The sequence below is a fragment of the Capra hircus genome, assembly GCF_001704415.2.
Source record: "Capra hircus breed San Clemente chromosome X unlocalized genomic scaffold, ASM170441v1, whole genome shotgun sequence".
Taxonomy (NCBI): domain Eukaryota; kingdom Metazoa; phylum Chordata; class Mammalia; order Artiodactyla; family Bovidae; genus Capra; species Capra hircus.
Window position 1 is genome coordinate 10,485,983 of NW_017189516.1, and position 27,547 is coordinate 10,513,529.

At 41.6% G+C, this 27,547-nt stretch overlaps 1 protein-coding gene and 1 non-coding gene across 3 annotated transcripts; one reads left to right on the forward strand and one right to left on the reverse strand.

The window, feature by feature from the left end:
- Positions 1 to 9,061: 9,061 nt before the first annotated feature.
- On the reverse strand, positions 9,062 to 17,632 carry LOC102188390 (rho-related GTP-binding protein RhoG). 2 transcript variants are annotated; one of them, XM_005700662.3, is made up of 4 exons: positions 17,490 to 17,632; positions 16,721 to 16,816; positions 12,568 to 12,668; positions 9,062 to 12,390 (listed from the first exon to the last, which is right to left on the reverse strand). In XM_005700662.3, the coding sequence occupies exons 3-4, from the start codon at positions 12,577 to 12,579 to the stop codon at positions 11,800 to 11,802; spliced, it is 603 nt and encodes a 200-aa protein (XP_005700719.2). In that variant the 5' UTR covers positions 12,580 to 12,668; positions 16,721 to 16,816; positions 17,490 to 17,632; the 3' UTR covers positions 9,062 to 11,799. The 2 variants fall into 2 exon arrangements, with proteins under 2 accessions (XP_005700719.2, XP_005700718.2); XM_005700661.3 differs by lacking the exon at positions 12,568 to 12,668 and having other exon boundaries at positions 17,490 to 17,603.
- An 8,281-nt stretch (positions 17,633 to 25,913) lies between these two features.
- TRNAW-CCA lies at positions 25,914 to 25,985 on the forward strand. Its single transcript has one exon. It is a non-coding gene; the product is annotated as a tRNA-Trp (tRNA).
- The last annotated feature ends 1,562 nt before the right edge of the window (positions 25,986 to 27,547 follow it).

The following is a 27,547-nucleotide window of genomic DNA, read 5'->3' on the forward strand; positions in this document are numbered from 1 at the left end:
ATTCAGGACTGATTTCCTTTAGGATGGACTGGGTGGATCTCCTTGCAGTCCAAGGGACTCTCAAGAGTCTTCTCCAACACAACAGTTCAAAACCATCAATTCTTCAGCACTCAGCTTTCTTTATAGTCCAACTCTCACAACCATACATGACTACTGGATAAACCATAGCTTTGACTAGATGGACCTTTCTTGGCAAAGTAATGTCTCTGCTTTTTAATATGCTATCTAGGTTAGTCAGGCTTCCCTGGTGGCTCAGAGGGTAAAGCATCTGCCCACAACGTGGGCGACCTCTGTTTGATCCCTGGGTCGGGAAGATCCCGTGGAGAAGGAAATGGCAATCCACTCCAGTATTCTTGCCTGGAGAATCCCACGGACAGAGTAGCCTGGTAGGTAGTCTACAGGGTTGCAAAGAGTTGGACATGACTGAGCGAGTTCACTTCACTTCACTTCTAGGTTAGTCATAACTTTTCTTCCAGGGAGCAAGTGTCTTTTAATTTCATGGCTGCTGTCACCATCTGCAGTGAGTTTGAAGCCCCCCAAAATAAAGTCTGTCACTGTTTCCATTGTTTCCCCATCTATTTGCCATGAAGTGATGGGACTAGATCCCACAATCTTCATTTTCTGAATGTTGAACTTTAAGCCAACGTTTTCACTCTCCTCTTTCACTTTCATCAAGAGGCTCTTTAGTTCTTCGCTTTCTGCCATAAGTGTGGTGTCATCTGCATATCTGAGGTTATTGATATTTCTCCCACCAATCTTGATTCCAGCTTGTGCTTCATCCAGTCCAGCATTTCTCATGATGTACTCTGCATATAAGTTAAATAAGCAGGGTGACAATATACAGCCTTGACGTTTTCCTTTCCTGATTTGGAACAAGTCTGTTGTTCCATGTCCAGTTCTAACTGTTGCTTCCTGACCTGCATACAGGTTTCTCAGGAAGCAGGTCAGGTGGTCTGGTATTTCCATCTCTTTCAGAATTTTCCACAGTTTGTTTTGATCCACACAGTCAAAGGCTTTGGCGTAGTCAATAAAGCAGAAGTAGATATTTGTCTGGAACTCTGTTGCTTTTTCTATGATCCAACAGATGTTGGCAATTTGATCTCTGGTTCCTCTGCCTTTTCTAAATCCAGCTTGAAAATCTGGAAGTTCACGGTTCACGTTCTGTTGAAGCCTGACTTGGAGAATTTTGAGCATTACTTTGCTAGCATGTGGGATGAATGCAATCGTGCGGTAGTTTGAGCATTCTTTGGCATTACCCTTCTTTGGGATTGGAATGAAAACTGATCTTTTCCAGTCCTGTGGCCACTTCTGAGTTTTCCAAATTTGCTGGCATGTTGAGTGCATCACTTTCACAGCATCATCTTTTAGGACTTGAAATAGCTCAACTGGAATTCCATCACCTCCACTAGATTCGTTTGTAGTGATGCTTCCAAAGGCCCACTTGACTTTGCATTCTAGGATGTCTGGCTCTAGGTGACTGATCACACCATCTTGATTATCTGGGTCGTGATGATCTTTTTTGTATAGTTCTCTTGTGTATTCTTGCCACCTCCTAATATCTTCTGCTTCTGTTAGGTCCATACCATTTCTGTCTTTTATTGTGCCCATCTTTGCATGAAATGTTCCCTTGGTATCTCTAATTTTTTTGAAGAGATCTCTAGTCTTTCTTATTCTATTGTTTTCCTCTATTTCTTTGCATCGATCATGGAGGAAGGCTTTCTTATCTCTCCTTGCTATTCTTTGGAACTCTGCATTCAAATGGGTATATCTTTCCTTTTCTCCTTTGTCTTTAGCTTCTCTTTTCTCAGCTATTTGTAAGGCCTCCTCAGACAAGCATTTTGCCTTTGCATTTCTTTTTCTTGGGGATGGTCTTGCTCCCTGCCTCCTGTACAATGTCACAAACCTCTGTCCATAGTTCTTCAGGCACTCTGTCATATCTAATTCCTTGAATCTATTTGTCACTTCCACTGTATAATTGTAAGGGATTTGATTTAGGTCATACCTGAATGGTCTAGTGGTTTTCCCTACTTTCTTAAATTTAAGTCTGAATTTGGCAATAAAGAGTTCATGATCTGAGCCACAGTCAGCTCCTGGTCTTGTTTTTGCTGACTGTATAGAGCTTCTCCATCTTTGGCTGCAAAGAATATAATCAATCTGATTTCAGTATTGACCATCTGGTGATGTCCATGTGTCGAGTCTTCTCTTGTGTTGTTGGAAGAGCGTATTTGCTATGACTAGTGCGTTCTCTTGGCAAAACTCTTATTAGCCTTTGCCCTGCTTGATTTTCCCTTAATAGAATGAAATTCCATTCCTTATACCTTTTTATTAAAAACACACATCCTACTTTCCTTCAGCAACCATGAACTGTCCTTTATATCATCATTTTGTAGATTGGTAAATATAAATCACCCAAAGCTCTTATGTTATTTGCATTTTCTTTCCTTAAAAGTTTCTTCACAGTGAATTCTTAAGATACATCTATATTAATCGCATTAACAAATGTTAGTACCAGGTATTAATTTAATAGTGGATACTTCCCAGTTCACATGTACCTGAAATTCATTTAGTTTTTTAATTTTTCTTGAATTTAGAATCATTTTATTTATAAGCACTTACTTGTCTTTAGGCCAATTAAATAGAGCTCATTGGCAAAATAACTTCAGCAGTATTATTCAAAGATAAAGACACACACTGAGACATACATAAATCTGGACCGAGATCTCAGTTTTCACTTCAGATTTAAAATGTCTCTTTACTCTTTTTTCCCCTTGGCTTGAAGTTCTACTAATTTGCTCACAGCTGGAGTCTCAGGCAGAGTGGGCTCTGTATCTCAAGGACATGATAGGCATTAACCTCAGGTTTTTTTTCCTAGGCATGTTCTGTTTTCTCATGTAGGGTCAAAGCTCTAAAAAAAAAAGAAAAAAGTATTTTAATAAGCCAGCTTTTTCCTAATTAATTGCACATACAAAAAGAACCAGTTTTATAATTTCAAAAATATTTCATTTTAACCAGTTTTTCCCCCGGGTCTAAAGAATATCATGGCCATCCAGTGTCAAAAATGTCATCTCTCCTTTTTGTAGTCATAGTTTCATAGCTAAATTTAAATTAGAGTTCTCAAATTGGCTCTGATGACAGGGGCAGACTGACTGATAAGATGGTGTCCCCGCAGGGACTTTTTTTCTGGGGAAATGGGATCTTAATTTGATCAGAAGAATCTGAAGGAGTAAGAGAACTTGAAGCATTAGGGGAAGCTTGGTTCTTTTTCCACTTTCTTCTCCCCCGTCCACGCCCACTCCTAGAGACAGAAGGAGTTAGAAGGGGATTCTTTAGAATGTTAGGAGAATTTTTTCCTGCCTTTTGATTATAGGAGAAAGTCCTGAGCTAGGAGATCTGATGGAGAGGGAGAGACAGAGGGGGAATGAGGGGACAGGGCAGCAACAGAAAGACATGTGGCATGAATCCCTTACGTCCAGATTCTGACTGAGTGTCATAAAGGTTTGAGCATAAGGAACAGCAAATGAGGTCAAGGTGGAGATTATATTATAATTTAAGCATGCCATTCAGAGGTCATTTTGCTTGCTTCCCCAATTTGTACTGGCTCCATGTTTTGTTGCAAAAGAATGTGAGTCTTTTCTTTTTTATGATTTTCAGGGTCAAATTTTTTCTAGGTCCTGAGAATACAACCCAGAGGTGAGTCTGAAGGTGGTTTTTGAGACATACCTGAGCCCATTCTTGGAATGGGGGTACCGAGAGTTCACCAGCCACAGAAAGAGTCCTCCATGTCCCAATGAACCCTCTGCGTGCAACAAGGCACCGTGTGGCTAATGGCCAACTGTCCTAACAATTGCATCCAATAGTTAGAGGTGACCCCTGAACATGTGACAGAGTGGCACAAAACCCTGTGGCTAGGAACAAGCCTAGGCACAGTGTGAAAATGCATGTGGTGACTAGGGCCAGAAAGGACAGAAAAGAGTTTCCCAGAACCAACAGTGACTCACCTTTTAGCAATTCCCTGAAACATGGAAGGCACTCTCTAGGATGATTCAGAGGTTGCTCCTAGGTTCCTGTAAATTAATCCGGACAGAGAGAGGAAAAGTGAGAGACAGAGAAGACAGGCTGAGGAATCCACCTTGTAGTCCTGCCAGGAAGCCGGTGGCCTGGGGAATGGGCTGGGTTTTGCTTGAACCAATATGTGCCTAACATGGTGCACAGAAGTTGTCTTGCTGAGGGCAGATGCTCTGGTAGCCTGGTCTGTTCTGTGACCCCCCTTACCCTGCCATGGGAGTCTTTTCTAGTGGCTTTTAAGTGCCTGACCTGTGCCTGCAGTTTTATTGGCCTGGTCCTCAGCTCAAGGGAGAAGGAGGAAAAAGGAAAAGAGAGCCCTCATCTACTTGGGTGGTAGCTACTGGGGTACTGTGGGCAGTGGAGCCTTTGGAACACACCAGAGAGTAACTCTGGCAGAGTTCTTTAATTGCTTCCACAGCCACTTGCCTGTTGGCAGAGGGCTCAAGGTAAAGAAAAGAAAGAGGAAAGGAGAGAGGGGGCTCTCTCACAGGGAGAGTAGTACGGGCCACCAAATGTTGAGACAGTCCAAGCGCGGGTTGGAAAAGAATTTCCGGACACAGAGCATTTCAGAAGGGAGTGAATGTATTAAGAACAAAGAACAGAGATAAAGTGGGCACTGCAAGTGAAGCAGGCAGACCTCCTGACAGACCAGGGAGAGTTGTGGTTTTTTTTTTGTAGGTTAATAGCCAATTTGTACAGATAGCCTCAAGACAAAATTCCTGCTAGAAGGTTGACGTTAGGTGATTGATTGGGACACTATAGAGTATTTACTGGAGTGGGCATCTTTGCTTAACTGGGAGTCAGGAAGCTTGTTAGTGATGATCAGAGGGCTCTTGGCAAGGTTACAAAGGGGTTCAGTCAGCTTTGGAGGTGACCTTGGTTCTGGGCTCTGCCGAGGCTTTGGTGGCCTCACACCTGTGGCCTGGGGCAGGACTCAACAGACAGTGCGAGTGCCAAAGGGTGATTTTTCTAATTCTTAATTCCTTCTACATTTATTAATCGGACTTACTCAGTAAAGAAGAACTTTCCCTTTACTTACCTCCTTTCTTGGTGTTACAGTCTAACACCATCATTTTCCTTTTTTGATCCTCAAACTGTTCCAAATTTGTCACTCTGGCCCCTGTGTCCTTTTGACATGACTCCATTAGTCTTTGAGCACTTCCTTGCTTTTTGACACAAGATGTTCCAGGCTCACTCTGCATTCCCTGTGCTGGACCTGGTATACGTTATTTGTCCAAGGAGCCCTGGTTCCTTTTAGTGGGGAATGGTGTTTAGAAACTGGGAAATCATCGCTTTTAGGCCCTTTCAGTGGAGAGAACTAAAAAAAAAAAAAAAAAAAGACTTTATACTAATACCTTCAATTCAAATCTAACACTACAGAGTCCTCCCTTGTCTTTCCCCATTTCATATTCGTAGCTTGCTTCTCTTACAATGAAAACTCTGGTCCCCAACACCAATATATATGTACTCTTCAGAATTATAAGACCAATACCACTACCAACAATTAGCCTAAGTAAAGTTCAGAAGTTCTTTGCAGTCTTCTATCCTTAGACTATATCCTATTAAGGATATACAGTGTACTATGTTTAAAAATTACGTGAATCAGGGCCTTCTCTGGCAGTCCAGTGGTTAAGACTCCATGCTTCCACTGCAGGGGGCACAGGTGCAATCCCTGGTCAGGGAACTAAGATCCCACATGCCTTGCATCCTGGCCAGAAATAAGAAAGAATTTTTTTTTTAATTACATGAATCATTTTTTTTTCCTCTGTGGAGTTTTTTCCATTTATATTCAAGTTTAGGATTTGCTTTTATCATCCTTTTTAGTAAAAATGATACATTATTTTTAAAATACATAAACTTTCATGTGGCTCAAAGTCAAAACTATATAAAAAGCTATTTCCAGACAAGTCTTGCTTCCATGCCCTGTGCCCCATTGCCACCGACTCCCTCTAAGTACCCATTTTCATTAATTTCTGGGTATCCTTCCTGTGTTTATTTTTTTTTCAGTTGAAGTATAATTGACACACATTAGTTTCAGGTGTACAGCATAATTCATTATTTATACTTCCTGTGTTTCTTGGGCAAATATATGCAAATGAGTGTATATATTCTTTTTTTTTTTTTTGGTTAAACACAAAAGATAGCATACTATATATATTCTTTTCACCTTGCTTTTTTTCCCACTTACTAATATAGTCTGGAAACCACACCATACCACTTAATAGCATTCTTCCTCATTTTTTTTATGTCTATGTATTACTTCATTGTATGACTATTCCGTGGAATTTTTCTTTTTCAGAGACAAATGTTGGTCTGGTTCAGAACAAGAGAGGAAAACAGAAAACAAACCCAGGAGGAGACTGGAATATTTTGATAGTAGTTGCATTTCTAGACCAGATGACAAGTCTGCCAAAACCTGCATGTAGCTGAAATGCATTTTGGTAATGAAAAGTTAATAGAATACTATTGCCTAACTAATGGAGAAGGCAATGGCAACCTACTCCAGTACTCTTGCCTGGAAAATCCCATGGATGGAGGGGCCTGGTGGGCTACAGCCCATGGGGTCGCTAGGAGTCGGACACAACTGAGCGACTTCACTTTCACCTTTCACTTTCATGCATTGGAGAAGGAAATGGCAACCCATTCCAGTGTTCTTGCCTGGAGAATCCCAGGGACAGGGGAGCCTGGTGGGCTGCCGTCTATGGGGTCGCACAGAGTCAAACACGACTGAAGCGACTTAGCAGCAGCAGCAGCCTAACTAATAAGACAAAAAAGCAAAGTAGATGCTTTTTAATGAATCTTGTGCTTATGGAAAAGCAGGTTCAACGAGGTAGAGACTTGTAGAATATGGAAGGGGATTTCAGTTACTATAAATATTAAAGATGCCATTCTTGACTCAAAATGTGGTTTTGCATTAATTTACTATATGACTTTATTTTTCTGGGCTCCAAAATCACTGCAGATGGTGATTGCATCCATGAAATTAAGATGCTTGCTCCTTGGAAGGAAAGTTATGACCAACCTAGACAGCATATTAAAAAGCAGAGACATTACTTTGTCAACAAAGGTCCGTCTAGTCAAGGCTATGGTTTTTCCAGTGGTCATGTATGGATGTGAGAGTTGGACTATAAAGAAGGCTGAGCGCCAAAGAATTGATGCTTTTGAACTGTGATGTTGGAGAAGACTCTTGAGAGTCCCTTGGACTGCAAGGAGATCCAACCAGTCCATCATAAAGGAGATCAGTCCTGGGTGTTCATCGGAGGGACTGATGTTGAAGCTGAACTCCAATACTTTGGCCATCTCATGCGAAGAATTGACTCATTGGAAAAGACTCTGATGCTGGGAGGGATTGGGGGCAGGAGGAGAAGGGGAATGACAGAGGATAAGATGGTTGGATGGCATTACCGACTCAATGGACATGGGTTTAGGTGGACTCCGGGAGTTGATGATGGACAGGGAGGCCTGGCATGCTGCGGTTCATGGGGTTGCACAGAGTCAAACACGACTGAGCAACTGAACTGAACTGAACTACATGACCCAGCAATTCTACTCCCAGGTATATACCCAAGACAGTGGAAAACATACCCACACAAAACCTATATGAAGGTTCACAGCAACATTATTTGTAACAGCCAAAGTGTAGAAACAATCCAAACGTCCCTCAACTATGAGTAGATAAAATATGGTGTACCCCATACAGTAGAATATTACTCAGTAATAAAAAGAAATGACTACCCATATTTGCTACAAAATGGATGAACCTTGAGATTTTGCTAAATGAAAGAAGAGTTCCAAGTGGCCACATATTTGATTCCATTTATATGAAGGGCTGGGGATGGGAACAGGGGATTAACCACATGAGGGATCTCTTTGCAGTGATGGAAATGTTGTCAAACTGAATTTTGGTAATGGTTGCATGACTCAGTAAATTTACTCAAAATTGTTACATTGTACACTTAAAATGGGTGAATTGTACAGTATGTAAATTATACCTCAATAAAGTGGTTTTTAAAAACAAAAAACATGGTTTTGCTCTTCCTTGTGCACTTACTAGTATACCAGCATTATTTACAGTTGCCAGCCAAGATTAGGTATTTTGGGGGGAGGAGGGAGGATCGAACCTGTGCCTTCAGTAGTGAAAGCACAGTCTTAACCACTGGACCACCAGGGAATTTCTTAGTTCATTTTTAAAACAAACAGGAGGAGATTTTCCTGAGCTAAGTGGAAGAGGCAAAAGATATTAAATGCAGAATCTTTCCTAGCCCCTGACACAGTCAAGCCTGTAACACAATAAGAGCTTGATAACTGTTTACTGAATGTAGTGTAATAAGTGAGAAAAATCACCAACAGGGAACTAACTAATCCGTCATTATTGAAAACCAGGATATGAAGCTAAATCCTGGAGATGAATAGGTGAGGGGTGGGCAGGAACTAGAGAATCAGTGTTAGCAGGACAGACAATTCCTTACGCTGATTATGTGATATAGAAAAATAAGTACAGTTACACATAGGTGCCATGTGCAATATGACAGTATAGTTATTTCATCCTTTGCAAGCTGAAAAGCATTTAGAAACCATTCACTTTCCCTGGTGGCTCAGACGGTAAAGAATCCACCTGCCAAGGCAGGAGACCCGGATTCAATCCCTAGGTTGGGAAGATCCCCTGGAGAAGGGCATGGCAACCCATTCCAGTATTCTTGTCTGGAGAATTCCATGGACAGAGGAGCCTGATGGGCTACAGTCTCTGAAGTTGCAGAGTTGGACAAGATAGAGCAATTAACACACACACAAGACAAAGGGGTGGTGGTGAGGAATTGCTTGGATTTTTAGAAAGCAACAGACCCCATAAAATCAGAAAAGTTTATTAGCATTCCTTATGAAAAATTTAAAAGTGATATTAGCAGTTAGTCTTCATATAAATTAAATATAAAAACCAAGATGTCAGTGTATACTTAAGACTATTAAATCAGAGCAATACAAAACCACTCACTCAGACTTGTGGATCACAGCACCATTTATTAGAGAATACAAGTTTGCCCAAACCAAACCCAGGCTTACATTTGCGGATTTGACAGGCAAAAGAGGAGCAGGAGGCACTATTAAAATAAAAGCTAATAAAAGATTTCAGTAGCTAAATAGAAAGTTCCCAGAGACCTAGATGACAGCCATGTTTCTAGCCCCTTTCAACCATGAAGTCCTGTGAGCACCCAAGGTGGCATCCATCAGAACATCGTGAGACTGGAATACACTTCCATTTGACTGTCTTTGGAAAAACCCAGTGACTTTACACAAGGCCAGTGGGCCCAGTGCCCAGAAGCCAGTTGACTTCCACAGTGGCCACATTACGGTAATAGCCCCACTTTCCAAAGTGCTATTGAGTCTTAGTTGAGGAGGGCCACACTCACCCTCTTCCAGTTAACACAGTACTCATACGGAATCCCTGCCAGCCTCAGGAGACCCTGAGTTGCACACTGGAAAATAGATACAGTACATTGGAACTGAGAAGGCAAGTGTTGGACAATAGTATTCATCCTGGATTCTCCACAGCTTCAGACAATTAACATTGTAGACATACACACCAATGGAATATTGCGTGAAGTGGCGAGTACAGTGATGAAGGAAAAAGAAAAAGCACTTTAGTCCACTGTGAGGGAAAAGGGAAACCAGAAGAAAAGGAGGAAGAACAGAGTATTTATATAACCTTTTATCTTCTATCAATACTTGATATTTGCTTGACCTCCAGGTTCCAGATTCTCAAAGAGTAGAGTTAACAGATTTAGCAAATAAAAATACAGGATGCCTCATTAACTCTGAATCTCAGATAAACAGAAAATAATTTTTTAGTGTTAAGCATGTCCCAGATATTGCAAGGTACACACTTACTTACACTAAAAAATTGGTTTAAAAAATTATTTTATCTGGCAACCCTATCCAGGAGGTTCAGTCAGCTTGAGGTTACTATGATCTTATCCTGTCAAAGAGCAACAGCAAGACAATCACAGAGCAAAGCACAGGCACTTCACCCACCCCAAGGGGAGGTATGAGATCCTTTTAGCTCCATTTCCTAAACTCTCAAAAATCCCATGCTATTCTGGCAGGATAAGAGGACATGTGCATGATGGAGCTGCTGACCACTATCTGTCAGGTAGAGAAGTTTTTCTTCCATATCAAATGAAGAAAGTAAAAAATATAGCTGGGGGAAGAATCAGCAGGTCCACGGGGATACAGAAGTCAACTTATCTCACCCCAGAGCAGACTGAGGAAAGCCAACAAAACTGCCACAAGGGTGAGGACAGCCCCTTCGGCCTGGAAACCCAACATACTCCAACACTCTTGGAGCAAACTCAAAAGGCACACAGGGATGAACACACACAAACAGGGAGACATACAGAGGAGGGAGGAACAGGAAGAGAGCAGAGTAGCCTTTATAATGACTCAGAGGAATGACAGCAGAAGAGACGTCTCAGAGGGAATCACAGAACCCCTTGAGAGTGACTGGCAGGACATCTTACTTGTTTGGTTGTTTCATTGGTTTCACTTAGAGGGTTAATCTTCAGTGGTCTTTCCTTACAGTGGAAGGGTGATGTGAGAAGAAAGGGCCACAGAGAAGCCTCAGAGACACAGTTTTTCACTTCACAGGGCCCAGAATGCTAGCAGAATCAGAGAGCAAATCTGAACATCTGATCCCACAGACAATGTACTGTTATGACTAAGTGCCAAACCTACCTCCTGAGGGTTGGAAGAGGAATCAATAACAAGGTCATGGCTGGTAAACATTCCTTTCAAAGGCACAGAGAAGGAAACATCACAAAGAATAGGACCACGTTATGTTTTTTTAAGTCTCCACCATGGGAATACCCAGTCCCCAGTAACCCAGCATCTCTGTAACTGTGTTCCCAGAGATGTTAATAGGTGCTGGATGGGACCAAAAAACAAAAGTTCAGTGAAATAAGTTTGGGAAATATTGCATACTTATTTAAAGTTATAAAACCTCCTGCAGTAAAAGAAACTATTTGGCATTACTTAAATCAATGATTCTTGCCTTATTTGACCACAGAACCGTTTTTTTGTTTTAGGTAAGAAGCAGACTTATTAAGAGAGAAACACACTCCACAGATGGAGCATGAGTCATCTCAAAAGGCCAGAGGCCCATAGAACCCTTTTAAGAAACATCTGTTACGATCTCACAGAACTCTAGAAACGTCTCATCTCAAGAATGGAAAAAATATGTCAACACTGGGAACACCCAGGAATCACACCTAAAATGGTTTCCAAAAATCAGTATATCAGAAAGCTTCAGGTAATGATTTGAAAACTTGGAGAACCCTGTCCTTCTGTGAGGTACTAGCTCAATGATAAATACATCCAGGAAAGCTGAAATTAGATTTCAAACAGTCAAGCAAAAGCCTACAAAGAACAGTACTAGGCTGATCTGCTTAGTTGTGGCCTGGCCAGTGCTGAAAAGAACATCTGGTGACGTCTCCTCTCATCACTTCGACAGTAGAGACACACACTCTCTCACTCTCAAACTTTCTCTAAAAGGTTCAGACTGAATTTCAAAGCAGCCAAGTACAAACTAGCCTCTCTTCATTCCTCCAAAGCCAAATAACCTGGAGTGGAGCCTAGGGTTTCCAGGAGAAGAGATAAGTGGCTCACGCTGGCAATATTAAATGCTATCAAGGGAATTTCCCCTTTTTTCTCCATAGGCGCAGTTCCGAAGCAGCATCCCAAAAGCTATAAGAGGACACACTTCTTGGTGTTCTTCTTTGTGGCAGGGTAAAGCACAGCCCGGATGGCTTCCAAAAATACCTCACGGACCCCATCATGCATCAGGGCTGAACATTCCAGATATTTCACAGCCCCCACCTGCTTAGCCAGGGAAGTGCCTTGCTGAGGAGTTGTGGGCACTTGGCTCTGTTCCTTTAGCTTCTTCACTGTCTCAAGGTCACTTCGCAGGTCCCTCTTGGTGCCTACCAGCAAAACAGGTACATTGGGGCAATGATGGGACACCTCGGGGTACCACTTATGCCTCACATTGGCATAAGAAGATGGGTTGCCAATGGAAAAGCAAATGACGAAGATATTGGTCTGGGGGTAGGAGAGTGTTCGCAGTCGGTCATACTCTTCTTGGCCAGCTGTGTCCCAGAGGTTCAGGATGACAATCTGGCCATCCACAGACGTCTGGGCACTATAGTTGTCAAAGACAGTGGGGATATATTCCTCAGGAAAGGCATTTGTTGTGTAACTGATGAGGAGGCAGGTCTTACCTACAGCCCCATCTCCCACAACCACACATTTGATCGTCTGCATTCTTCCTTTGGAGTCCTATGTATAAGAGAGAAGGAAAGAATGTTCATAGACGTTTGGTTAATCTAGGAACCTAAGCTATAGAAACATTTCTCTCTGAGAAGAAAGGAGGTAAGGCCCTCCCCACCACCCCCACTACCTGGCCTCCTGACACCAAAGAAGCTGGGAAAGGTTGTATGGGGCAAGAGTTCTTACCATGGAGTCCATGGCCTGCTAGAAGATAGGCTTCAGAAGATTCTAGAAGCCACCTCTGCAGTTGTGCACAATATTATGTGTATGTGCATAGGTAAATTTTTCTGGAAAGAAGATCCAAAGCTGTCATCAGACTCGGACTGTGAGCCCCACAAGATTAAAAACTATTATATACAAAGGTTACAGTATTGTCATAAGGCCTCACACATACTGTATCAAAGCTACTAAAATATTATAGGTACTAAATAAATGTTAACTAATTTTTTTTAAATTGGTGTAGAAAGAAGATTCCCAAGGTTGAAACAAAAGGAAAGACAGCTCTCACTTCGGATCTGTGGCTACAGACTCAGCAAAGATACACTCTCTTCCTGAAAAACTGTTGTTTGTTATTGTTCAGTCGCTCAGTCATGTCTGACTCTTTGTGACCCCATACACTGCAGCACGCCAGGATTCCCTATCCTTCACCATCTCCAGGAGTTTGCTCAAACTCATGTCCATCAATGATATCTAACCATCTCATCCTCTGTTACCTCCTTCTCCTCCCACCTTCAATCTTTCCCAGCACCAGGGTCTTTTCCAATGAGTCAGCTCTTCACATCAGGTGGCCAAAGGATTGGAACTTCAGCTTCAGCATCGGTCCTTCCAATGAAAATTCAGGGGTGATTTCCTTTAGGATTGACAGGTTTGATCTCCTTACAGTCCAAGGGACTCTCAAGAGTCTTCTCCAGCACCACAATTCAAAAGCACTAATTCTTCGGCGCTCAGCCTTCTTTATGGTCCAACTCTCACATCTGTACATGACTACTGCAAAAATCACAGTGGCATCAAAATACTGGGGAGAAAAGTACGCCAGTCAGATTCAGCCATATAGAGAAGTGGCTAAGAGTGCAGACTCTGAAGTCAGATCGCCTGGCATCGAAAACCAGTCCTCTCTCTTCCTAAGCTCTGTGAACTTGGGCAAGTTTTTAACCTGAAGCTTAAATGAAAGAATGCATGCGCTGTACTCATTAGTGCCTGCCACATAGGAAGTACTCATTAAAACGTTAGAAGCTACTATGACTTCACAAAAATTACTATTCTGCTGGGGAAGGTAAAAGTTCTATGATGTTCTACAATGCTAGACAAACCCTTCTGTCTCATCCCTTCTGTCCTTATCTGAGTAAAACTACAGTTCATAACACCACTATATTCTTGTCCACTTCTTCATGAATCAAGTATTTGCGAGTTAATGATGAAACACAGATGATATCCAAGGAACATGTTTACTACGAGCTCCCATGTTCCCAGGTGGTGCTAGTGTTAATGAACCCACCTGCCAATGCAGGAGACATAGGAGATGTGGGTTTGACCCCTGGGTTGGGGATATACCCTGGAGGAGGGCATGGCAAGCCCTCCAGTATTCTTGCCTAGAGAATCTCATGGACAGAAGAGCCTGGCGGGCAACAGTCCGTAGGGTCGCAAAGAGTCAGACATGACTGAAGCGACTTAGCATGCACACATCCATGTTTATACCCCCATATTGATATCCAATCAATGTCCTGCTGTGTCAGTGCCCCCACAGCACTCCATTTTCTTTAGCTTCTTAACTACTGCCCTAATTTCAGACCTGATCCTCATATCATTAACTTCAAGTATCAGAACATGGAGGAAAGGGGATACATTATCATATGTATTTGATCACAGAAAAAAAAATTGAGAATCAGTTTCTCACCTTGGGAATTCAGAGGAATAGATATATCTTCCATCCTGTGGTCTTATTAGGCCCATATCATAGCCAAAAACTAAACCAAACCAAACACTTCATTTTGGGTCAAGGTAAAGAAAACAGCTTCCCAGATGGTTTAGAGGGTTAAGCGTCTGCCTGCAATGCAGGAGACCCAGGTTCGATCCCTCAGTCGGGAAAATCCCCTGGAGAAGGCAATGGCAACCCACTCCAGTACTCTTGCCTGGAAAATCCCATGGATGAAGGAGCCTGGTAGGCTACAGTCCATGGAGTCACAAAGAGTTGGACATGACTGCGCGACTTCACTTTCCTTTAAAGAAAAGTTGGCCCTCTCAGTATGCTTTGCACAGGCCCACAAGGAATAGCTTTCTGCTCACACAGCCAATTCTGACCAGTGAGGCATTCCCCCTAGAAGTCTTCCTTTCCTTGGCACAGGTCCCACAGCTATAAGTCCAGAGCCTAGTAGGCAACCATCCCAGAGTATTCACTGACCATTGGCTCTGTCTTTTTCCATCTAGGAACAGACGTGAGGATCAAACATACAAAGTCAATGGAAATAATTTGGCCACCTGATGTGAAGAGCGAACTCATTAGAAAAGGCCCTGATGCTGGGAAAGACTGAAGGCAAAAGAAGGGGACAACAAAAGATGAGATGGTTGGATAGCATCACCAACTCAGTGGACATGAATTTGAGCAAACTCTAGGAGATAGTGGGACAGGGAAGCCTGGCGTGCTGCAGTCCATGGGACTGCAAAGAGTTGGACACTTAGCAACTGAACAACAACAATAGAAATAGGGCAAAGTCACCACCGCATTCCTTGAAAATAACCTTCCTTGGCTTTCCCAGTTTGGATTAATTTCTTTTGCATCTGATAGCAATTACTCCCTGTATGACTCATCTTCCCAGCCTCCTCTAGGTACCATTCAGAGTGACTGCTTTAAGGACAATAGTGCATCTGATGCGGGGAGGCGCTACTGAATCAGAGCAAAACTCTCAGGCACAAAGACCACTTTGCACCCTAAGTTTAGCTCCTCATCTCTGTAACTAGGAAAAGTCAACTACACTCTTTTCTACTAGTTTACATCTACTAGTACTCCTGGTATCTATAATAAAATGATCTGCAGATAGGCACTCAAGTCACTAATGGTGGGCCTAGATGATGAAATGTACCTGAACATTGCAGGTCTGAACAAAACAAAACATAATCACCTGGTGCAAACTCTCAATAAAAGGGAGGGGTTCAGCAAAAGGAGGGAGGTGCTTTGTACAGCTGATTCATTTATCCAGCTCACATATTCATTATACAATTTTCTCTACTTGTATGTATATTTGAACTTCTCCATAGTCAACAAGTTTAAAAATAATACTAAAAACTAAAATCCAAGAGAAATGACAATAGGATCTCAAAAAGATAATTTCACATCCATGTTCATTGCATCATTATTCACAATAGTCAAGAGGTGGAAGCAACCTAAATGTCCATCGATGGATAACATATAAAGAAATACATACACACACACACACACACACACACACACACACATATCTATAGATAGATGGATCAGCCTTCAAAAGAAAAGGAAATCTTTTCATACACTACAACATGGATGAACCTTGAGGACATTATGCTAAGTGAAATAAGCCAAGTCACAAAAAGCCAAATATTGCATGATTTCACTTATATGAAGTATCTAGAATAGTCAAACTTATAGAAAGTAGAATAGTAGTTGCCAGGGGCTGGGGGAAGGGGAAATGGGGAGGTGCTTAAGGGGCATAGAGTTTCAATTTTTCAGGATGAAAAAATTGTAAAGATCTGTTGCACAAAAATGTGCATATAGTTAATGTACACTTTAAAATGGTCAAAAATACTGAAAATAAAAACAATACTTTTTAAAGGGCTGGGAGCTCTGAGAGAAGGCTAGGAGTTACAAGAGAAAGGCAAATATTCTGTTTATCACTGTTACGAGAAAAGCTTGTTTCTTTAGCTCCAGCATCCAGCACAATGCTTTCTCCTTACAAATGACCCATAGCTTTCCTCTCATCACCACCACTATCCACCCACATTCCCTGGTACTACTATGCACAATGTACTGCTAGGAGGGACTCAAAAAAGGGTTAAAAACAACAAATGATGATAGAAGCTTATAGTTTTATGGTAAAGGCAGGACTTTTATAAAAAGGTAAACAATAATACACAGTAATGCATGGCCCAGAGCAAATAGTTGCTATGAGGAAGCAAGTGGAAGTTAAAAACTGAGAGCTTGTTATAGGCATTGTGTAAAATACTTTCACATATCTTATTTAAGTTTCATAGTAGCACTATGAAGTGAAGTAGATACCAGCTCAGTTCAGAGATCATTAAGTATGCCTCTAGGATTGGAAACTGAAAGTGGCCTCAATCTGCAGAGACCAACATCTCAGAAGGCACTCACTTTTAACCTTGGAATTATAATTTCTTCCAAATCTTCCAATCTCATCTGACAAAGCATCCTTCTTCAGATGTATACCGCTCAGCAATCAATTTTCTCCTAGGTTAGACACACAACATAAAAGGCACAGTAAGGACAAGAATACAGATCAAAGTATTACTATTTCTAGCACATTCTCCCCCAAGTCTCACCCTTTCCAGAAGTCTAATGCACTTTAAATCACTCTGCAACTTTCTGAAACAAAACAATTCAGAAGATCCTCATTTTTATTTACTACTTTCTGCAAATTAGTTATCTAAGTCCAGGAAGCTTTTTCACGTTTAAGACTGACTCTTTTGGTTCAAGTCCAGTCAAAGACAACTTCGAGAATCTTGGGGAGGAAGGAAGCCATGTGAACACTCCCCAACTCGGAGCCAGGGGAGACTATCCTGTGCCTGGAAATTTAAACCAGGGAGGCAATTGTAGTGACCCATCCATAGCTACCACAAGCCCACTCGGCACTTCCTTCGCAGCCTTTCCACCAGGGATACTTGGTTCTGGAATTTCGGTTGGACTCGTGATCCTGGGACAGATAAGTGCCTAACGTCGGCTTCCCAATAAGAAGGGCAGGCTCAATCTCCCCCGAATATATACAATTCATCTCATTCTCAAATCCCTCCCATCCAAGGAAGTGGATCATATACGAAGGCAACCGTCCTGGAGATGGGGAGACTCAATGAGAAAACAGCGAACAAGGGGCCCGCCTAGCGGGGTGGTTCTCCATAAGGATTACCTGGCAAAGCGGTCGTCTTCCAGCGCCGTTCAACCGCAGCTCACATAGCCTCCCAGGTTTCTCATGGCTGAGCGAACAAGGCGGGATCGGGGCTTCATTCCGGCAGCGACCGAGTCCCACCCCTGTCGTCAGACGCAGTCTCCACCCTGTGCCCCAAGACCTCCTGGGAAATGGAGTTCTAGCGCCCGCTGCGCGGTCTGCAAGCCACTGGCTTTTAAACTACACTTTTGGGTAATCAAGGATCACTGGGGTGTGGACCCCAATACCAGTTCCTCGGTTCGGAAGTCCCCAAGTTTCACATTTCCTGTGACAAAATAAGACCACTTCCTCCTCCGCAGACCCGTGTTTTCTCAAGACAAATATTAACATAAAGAGGCAATCAGGGAATTGAAAAAGTGTTAGGAAAAATGGAAGTAGTAAAAGAAAACGTGGTAGTGAATTAAGGCAACTGTCACCATATATAAGTTTGTGTCTTCTAGAGTTTTATATAAATGAAATCATAAACTATGGACTCTTTTTTTAACAGCTTTATTGATATATAAATTCACTCATTTTTTTGTAGCCATGCATTCCTGGAAACAAACTCACTGCAGATAGTGGAGTGCAATTTATTACACCATGGGGCCCAAGGCAGAGTCTCCTCTTAGCCAAGGACTCCGACCAGTTTTTGTGAAAACCTTATATACCTTAAGTGTATGTGATCAAAGCCACCTCCCCAAACTCCTTGAAACTAGTCTAGACAAGGTAAAAGAGAGATATGATCAAAGTTAACCCATGATTCATGTGTCATAAGCCTAGATAATTAAACAGTGGACATTTATCGATAGGCCTGTGGTCATACCCCTATAAGCATAATAGGATTTACGACTTTGTTCTGTTACAGAGATAATTAGTATATTCTTTTAGGTGATGGAGCATCTAAGTACAAGTCCTGAGGCTCCTTCATCCGGGGGGTCTGGTTTTCCATTGGTATGTCGTTTCCATAGATACTAAACATATAGCTCAAAGTCCACAGTCCAGCCCAAGATGGAGTCCTGCTTTCAAGATGGAGCCTGTTCTGTTTCCTCCTTCAATTTAAATTGTACAATTAGATAGTTTTTGATATACTACATTATTAATTTTTTAAAATTGTAGAAAATATATATAACACAAAATTTGCCACTTTAAAGTGTACAGTCCAGTGGCATTTGGTACATTCACAATGTGTGCAACCATCAGGATTGTCTATTTCTGAAATTTTTTTGTCACGATGTCAGGGAGTTTGTAATTTCCTCCTTTGTCTCATCGCAACAAAAATTTGAAGGAACGGACAGACCAGCCCTTAGATGGACCAGTGTTATAGCTCTCGGATGGACTAGTGTTACAGTTCCATGTTACAACTCAGTTTTATTTAGAAAGTAAAGGAAAAATACACCCTCAAGGCATGAGGGCATGCCTACCCAGGCTCCTCTTTTTATATGTTTTTTCTCCTCCCCCTGGGCCTGCCCTATGTAAATTTGGCTAGCCAGGAGTGCTGTTTGTTTTACTTGAGGTCCTCTCGCCAGTCCTTGGACCTTTCTTTGTTCTATTTTCCCAGGCTTTTCCCTTCCTTGTCTTTTAGCCACTAAGCAATAGCTGCTCATTCCCCTCTTTCCACAGCCCCTGTAAGTCATCCTATAATCTACTTTCTCTCTCCATGGATTGAACTTTTCTGGCTGCTATTTATCTACTGATGGACATTTGGGTCATTTCCAAATTTGACTACTGTGAATAATGCTGTGATAAACATTGGCATGCCGAAAGAAGCTGAACAGTTCTATTAAGACCTACAAGATCTTCTAGAACTAACACCATAAAAGATGTCCTTTTCATCATAGGGGACTGGAATGAATAAGTAGGACGTCAAGAGATACCTGGAGTAACAGGCAAGTTTGGCCTTGGAGTATAAAATGAAGCAAGGCAAAGGCTAACAGTTTTGCCAGGAGAATGCATCGGTCTAGTAAACACCCTCTTCCAACAACACAAACGATGACTATACACATGCATGTCACCACATGATCAATACTGAAATCAGATTGATTATATTCACTGCAGCTGAAGATAAAGAAGCTCTATACAGTCAGCAAAAACAAGACTGGTAGCTGACTGTGGCTCACATCATGAACTCCTTATTACTAAATTCAGACTTAAATTGCAGAAAGTAGGGAAAACCACTAGGCCATTCAGTTCAGTTCAGTTCAGTTCAGTCGCTCAGTCGTGTTTGACTCTTTGCAACCCCATGAATCGCAGCACGCCAGGCCTCCCTGTCCATCACCAACTCCCGGAGTTCACTCAGACTCACACCCATTGAGTCAATGATGCCATCCAGCCATCTCATCCTCTGTCGTCCCCTTCTCCTCCTGCCCCCAATCCCTCCTAGCATCAGAGTCTTTTCCAATGAGTCAACTCTTCACATGAGGTGGCCACAGTACTGGAGTTTCAGCTTTAGCATCATTCCTTCCAAAGAAATCCCAGGGCTGATCTCCTTCAGAATGGACTGGTTGGATCTCCTTGTAGTATGACCTAAATCAAATCCCTTACAATTATATAGTGGAAATGACAAATAGACTCATGGGATTAGATTTGATAGACAGAATGGCTGAAGAACTATGGATGGAGGTCTGTAACATTGTACAGGAGGCAGTGATCAAGCCAGAAAGAAAAACACCAATACAGTATACTAACACATATATATGGAATTTAGAAAGATGGTAATGATAACCCTGTATGTGAGACAGCAGGGGAGACACAGATGTATAGAAGAAACGAATCGCCAGTCTATGTTCGATACAGGATACAGGATGCTTGGGGCTGGTGCATGGGGATGATCCAGAGAGATGATATGGGGTGGGAAGTGGGAGGGGGATTCAGGATTGGGAACTCATGTACACCCGTGGTTGATTCTTGTCAATGTATGGCAAAACCAATACAGTATTGTAAAGCAAAATAAAGTAAAAATAAAAATTAAAAAAAAATTCTCCATCCCACCCCAAAAGAAAACAAACCATACCCAAGAAAAAGGAAAAAAAAAAAAAAGCAAAATGATTGTCTGAGGAGGCCTTACAAATAGCTGAGGAAAGAAGAGAAGCAAGAGGCAAAGGAGAAAAGGAAAGATATACCCATCTGAATGCAGAGTTCCAAAGAATAGCAAGGAGAGATAAGAAAGACAAGAAATAGGGGAAAACAAGAGAATGGGAAAGACTAGAGATCTTGTCAAGAAAATTAGAGATACCAAGGAAATATTTCTTGCAAAGATGGGCACGATAAAGGACAGAAATGGTATAGACCTAACAGAAGCAGAATAAAGAAGAGGTGCCAAGAAGACAGAGAAGAACTATACAAAACAGGTCTTAACGACCCAGATAACCATGATGGTGTGATCACTCACCTAGAGCCAGACATCCTGGAATGTGAAGTCAAGTGGGCCTTAGGAAGCATCACTACAAACAAAGCTAGTGGAGGCGATGGAATGCCAGTTGAGCTATTTCAAATCCTAAAAGATGATGCTGTGAAAGTGCTGCACTCAATATGCCAGCAAATTTGGAAAACTCAGCAATGGCACAAGACTGGAAAAGGTCAGTTTTCATTCCAATTCCAAAGGAGGGCAATGCCAAAGAATGTTCAAACTACCACACAATTGCACTCATTTCCCCTGCTAGGAAAGTAATTCTCAAAATCGTTTAAGCAAGGCTTCAACAGTACGTGAACTGAGAACTTCCAGATATACATGTTGGATTTAGAAAAGGCAGAGGAACCAGAGATCAAATTGCCAACATCCCTTGGATCATAGAAAAAGCTAGAGAATTCCAGAAAAACATCTATCTCTGCTTCACTGTCTATGCTAAAGCCTTTGATTGGGTGGATCACAACCAACTGTGGAAAACTCTTCAAGAGATGTGAATACCAGATCACCAGACCTACCTCCTACAAAACCTTTATGCTGGTGAGGAAGCAACAGTTAGAACCAGACATGAAACAATGGACTGGTTCCAAATTGGGAAAGGAGTACATCAAGGCTGTATACTGTCACCTTGCTTATTTACCTTCTATGCAGAGTACATCATGCGAAATGCCAGGCTGGATGAAGCACAAGCTAGAATCAAGATTGCCGGGAGAAAATACCAATAACCTCTGATATGCAGATAACAGCACCCTTGTGGCATAAAGCTAAGAAGAACTAAAGAGCCTCTTGATGAAAGTCAAAGAGGAGAGTGAAAATCTTGGCTTAAAACTCAACATTCAAAAAACTAAGACCATGGCATTTGGTTCCATCACTGCATGGCAAATAGATGGGGAAACAATGGAAACAGTGACAGACTTTATTTTTGGGCGGCTCCAAAATCACTGTAGATGGTGACTGCAGCCATGAAATTAGAAGATTGGGAAGAAAAGCCATAAAATTAAAAGACTTGGAAGAAAAGCTATAACCAACCTAGACAGCATATTAAAAAACAGAGACATTACTTTGCGTACAAAGGTCTGTCTAGTCAAACCTATGGTTTTTCCAGTAGTGATGTGTGGATGTGAAAGTTGGACCATAAATAAGGTTGAGTGCCAAAGAATTGATGCTTTTGAACTGTGGTGTTGGAGAAGACTCTTGAGAGTCCGTTGGACTGCAAGGAGTTCAAACCAGTCTATCCTAAAGGAAATCAACCCTGAATATTCACTGGAAAGACTGATGCTGAAGATCTGGTACTTTGGCCACCTGATGCAAGGAGCAAATTCATTGGAAAAGACCCTGATGCTGGGAAATAGGGAAGGCAGGAGGAGAAGAGGGCGACTGAGGATGAGATGGTTGGATGGCATCACTGACTCAATGGACATGAGTTTGAGCAAGCCCTGGGAGATGGCAAAGGACAGGGAAGCCTGGTGTGGTGCAGTCCATGGGGTCACAAAGAGTTGGATACGACTGAGCAACAGAACAACAACAAACATTGGCATACAAGAATATGGTTTTGTTGATTTTCTCTATTGTTTTTGTTTTCTCTCTCACTGATTTACACTTGATCTTCATTATTTTTGTTAATTTGAGTTTTATTTGCTCTTCTTTTTACTGAGTTGAAGGATGAAGTTATTGTTTTGAGACTTTCTTCTGTTCTGATATAGGTGTTTAGTGCTTAAAATTTACCCCCTACCTATTGCTTTAGCAGAATGTCATCAGTTCAAAATATGTTCTTACTTTTTTTATTTCTTCTTTCTCCCATGTGTTATCTCAGTTCAGTTCAGTTCATTCACTCAGTCATGTCCGACTCTTTGTGATGCTATGGACTTAGCATGCCAGGCTTCCCTGTCCATCACCAACTCCCAGAGCTTGCTCAAACTCATCTCCATCGAGTTGGTGATGCCATCCAACCATCTCATCTTCTGTCATCACCTTCTCCTGCCTTCAATCTTCCTCAGCATCCGGGGCTTTTCTAAGGAGTCAGTTCTTCACATCAGGAGGCCAAAGTATTGGAGTTTCAGCTTCAACATCAGTCCTTCCAATGAATATTCAGGACTAATTTCCTTTAGGACTGACTGGTTTGATCTCCTTGCAGTCCAATGGACTCTAAAGACTCTTCTCCAACACCACAGTTCAAAAGCATCAGTTCTTCAGTGCTTCAGCCCTCTTTATGGTCCAACTCTCACATCCATTCATGACTACTGGAAAAACCATAGCCTTGATTAGACAGACCTTTGTTGGCAAAGTGATGTCTCTGCTTTTTAATACGGTGTCTAGGTTGGTCATAGTTTTACTTTCAAGGAGCAAGGGTCTTTTAATTTCATGGCTGCAGTCACCATCTACAGTGATTTTGGAGCCCCCCAAGATAAAGTCTGTCACTGCTTCCATTGTTTCCTCATCTATTTGCCATGCAGTGATGGGACCAAATGCCATGGTCTTAGTTTTTTGAATGTTGAGTTTTAAGCCAAGATTTTCACTCTCCTCTTTGACTTTCATTAAGAGGCTCTTTAGTTCTTCTTAGCTTTATGCCACAAGGGTGCTGTCATCTGCATATCAGAGGTTATTGGTATTTCTCCCGGCAATCTTGATTCTAGCTTGTGCTTCATCCAGCCTGGCATTTTGCATGATGTACTTCGGTATATAAGGTAAATAAGCAGGGTGACACTATATAGCCTTGACATAATCCTTTCCCAGTCTGGAACCAGTCTGTTGTTCCATGTCTGGTTTTAACTGTTGCTTCTTGACCTGCATACAGGTTTCTCAGCAGGCAGGTTAAGTGGTCTGGTATTCCCATCTCTTGAAGAATTTTCCACAGTTTGTTGTGATCCACCCAGTCAGTCTTTGGCATAGTCAATAAAGCAGAAGTAGATGTTTTCCTGGAACTCTCTTGCTTTATCTATGATCCAAGGGATGTTGGCAATTTGATCTTTGGTTCCTCTGCTTTTTAAATCCAACTTGAACATCTGAAAGTTCTCAGTTCACGTACTATTGAAGCCTGACTTGGAGAATTTTGAGCATTACTTTGCTAGCGTGTGAGATGAGTGCAATTGTGTGGTAGTTTGAACATTCTTTGGCATTGCCCTCCTTTGGAATTGGAATGGAAACTGACCTTTTCCAGTCTTGTGCCATTGCTGAGTTTTCCAAATTTGCTGGCATATTGAGTGCAGCACTTTCACAGCATCATCTTTCAGGATTTGAAATAGCTCAACTGGCATTCCATCACCTCCACTAGCTTTGTTTGTAGTGATGCTTCCTAAGGCCCACTTAACTTCACATTCCAGGATGTCTGGCTCTAGGTGAGTGATCACACTATCATGGCTATCTGGGTTATGTAGATCTTTTTTGTACAGTTCTTCTGTGTATTCTTGCCACCTCTTCTTAATATCTTCTGCTTCTGTTATGTCCAATACCATTTCTGTCCTTTATCGTGCCCATCTTTGCAAGAAATATTCCCTTGGTATCTCTACTTTTCTTGAAGAGATCTTGAGTCTTTCCCATTCTCTTGTTTTTCTCTATTTCTTTGTTTTGATTACTGTGTTATCTAGAAGTGGATTGTTTATTTACAAATATTTGAGGATTTTCCAGAAATCTTTCTGTTATTAGTAGGTAATTTAAATTCCATTATTCGTATTTTGTGTGACTTGAATCCTTTCAAATTCATTGACACTTGTTTTGTGGACTATAACATAGCCTATCCTGGTAAATACTCTATGTACACTTGAAATACATATTCTATGTTCACTTGTGTGAAGTCGCTCAGTCGTGTCCGACTCTTTGCGATCCCATGGACTGTAGCCCGCCAGGCTCCTCTATCCATGGGATTCTCCAAGCAAGAATACTGGAGTGGGTTGCCATTTCCTTTTCCAGGGGATCTTCCCAACCCAGGGATCAAACCCGGGTCTCCTGTATTGCAAGCAGACGCTTTATCCTCTGAGCCACCAGGGAAGACTTCACATTCCTCTGAGCCACCAGGGAAGACTTCACATCCTGGTAAATATTCTATGTACACTTGAAAAGAATGTGTATTTTGTTATTACTTGGTAGAGTGTTCTATAAATGTCAACCAGGTCAATCTGGTTGATCATATTGTTTGCTCTACTATATCCTTGTTGATTTTATGCCTACTCACTCTATCAATTATTAAGAGGAGAGTATTGAAATATCTGACTAGAACTGTGGATTTGTCTATTTCTCCTTGCAAGTTTATCAGTTTTTGATTCATGTATTTTGTAGCTCCTATATTAGAGGCACAAACGTTAGAATTATGTCTCTTCATTCATTGATTTTCCAGAGAAGGCAATGGCACCCCACTCCAGTACTCTTGCCTGGAAAATCCCATGGATGGAGGAGCCTGGTAGGCTGCAGTCCATGGGATCACTAAGAGTTGGACACAACTGAGCAATTTCACTTTCACTTTTCACTTTCATGCATTGGAGAAGGAAATGGCACCTCACCCCAGTGTTCTTGCCCGGAGAATCCCAGGGACAGGGGAGCCTGGTGGGCTGCCATCTATGGGGTCGCACAGAGTCGGAAATGACTGAAGCGACTTAGCAGCAGCAGCAGCATTCATTGATTCCTTTGTCATTACAAAATCACTTTCTTTATTCCTGGTATCTTTGCTCTGAAACTTACTTTGTCCAATATTAATATAGCTCCTGCAGCTTTCTTTTGACTAGTGTTATCATGATACATCTTTTTTTTACATACTATTAACCTATTTGTATCTTTGTATTAAGAATATTTCTTGTAGGCAGCATACGATTGGGTCTTGCTTTTTTACCCAGTCTGATCATCTTTACCCTGAAACTGGGGTCTTTAGGTCATGTACATTTAACATGATTAGGTTTGAGTCTGTCATGTTGCTATTTTTTTTCATTCCTCCACTCCTCTTTGTTCTTTTTCCACCTTCTTTTGAATCAACGAATATTTTTATTCATTTATCTCCTTTGTTGGCTTCCTGGGCTTCCCTGGTGGCTCAGAGGTTAAAGCGTCTGCCTCCAATGCGGGAGACCCAGGTTCGATCCCTGGGTTGGGAAGATCCCCTGGAGAAGGAAATGGCAACCTACTCCAGTATTCTTGCCTGGAGAATCCCATGGACTGAGGAGCCTAGTGGGCTGCAGTCCACAGGGTCACAAAGAGTCAGACATGACTGAGCTGTACCTCTTTGTTGTGTTATTTTAGTGGTTGCTTAAAGGTTGACAGTGTACATCTATAACTTATCAGTCTACCTTCAAGTGTTATTATACCACTTTACAAAAAGTATAAGAAGCTTAAATTAATATTGATCCATTTCTCTCTTCCTGGACTACTCTTGTTACACATTCTACTTGTATCTCATAAAACATGTTATTATTTTTGTTTAAACAGTTACTTTTTCAAAAAATATTTATTTGGCTTTGTTAGGTCTTTATGGTGGAATGCGGGATCTTTAGTTGTAGCACATGGGATCTTAGTTCCCTGAACAGGGATCAAACTCTAATCCCTGTCCTCAGCATTCGAAGTGAAGTCGCTCAGTCGTGTCTGAGTCTTTGTGACCCCATGGACTGTAGCCTAACAGGTTCCACCATCCATGGGGTTTTCCAGGCAAGGATACTGGAGTGGGTTGCCATTTCCTTCTCCAAGAGATCTTCTGGACCCAGGTTTTGAACCCAGGTCTCCCACATGGGCAGACGCTTTACCATCTGAGCCACCTGGGAAGATCAGTATTGGAAGGCGGATTCTTAATCACTGGACCACCAGGGAAGTCCAAAACATTTACTTTTTAGTACTTCATTTTTTTAGAGCAGTTTCAGGGTCACAGCAAAGTTGAGTGGAAGGTACAGAGTTCCCATGATACATTTGTTACAATCAACATACCTACATTGACACATCAGTATTATCCAAAGTCCATAGATTACATTAGGATTTACTCTTGGAGCTGTACATTCGATGAGTTTTAACATAAGTATTCACCATAATAGTATTATACAGAATAGTTTCACTGCCCTAAAAATCCTCTGTGGCCTGTCTATGCATCCCTCCCTCCCTCCTAACCCTGGCACCCACTGATCTTTTTACTGTCTCTTAGTTTTACCTTTTCTAGAATGCTATATAATTGGAATTATACAGTATGTAGCATTTTCAGATTGGCTTTTTCCACTTAGTAATATACATTTGAGGTTTTTCCATGTCTTTTCATGGCTTGATAGCTCATTCCATTTTGGTGCTGAATAATATTTCATTGTCTGGATGTATCACTATCCATTCTCCCACTGAAGGACATCTTTGTTGCTTCCAAGATTTGGCAATTATGAACAAAACAATATAAACATCTAAGTGCAGGTTTTTGTGCAGACATAAGTTTTCAACTCATTTTGATAGATATCAAGGAGCGTGGTTGCTAGTCAATTATGTTTTAAAACAGCTATATTGAAATATAATTTACATACCATAAATTCACTCATTTTAAGTGTACAATTAAATGAATTTTAGTACATTTAAAACTTTGTGCTATTATCATCACAACTTGATTTTAATATATTTCCATCACCCCAAAATATCTCTCATGCCCAGTAACAGTCACTCCCTGCTCCCAACCCCCAGGCAACAAACACTGATC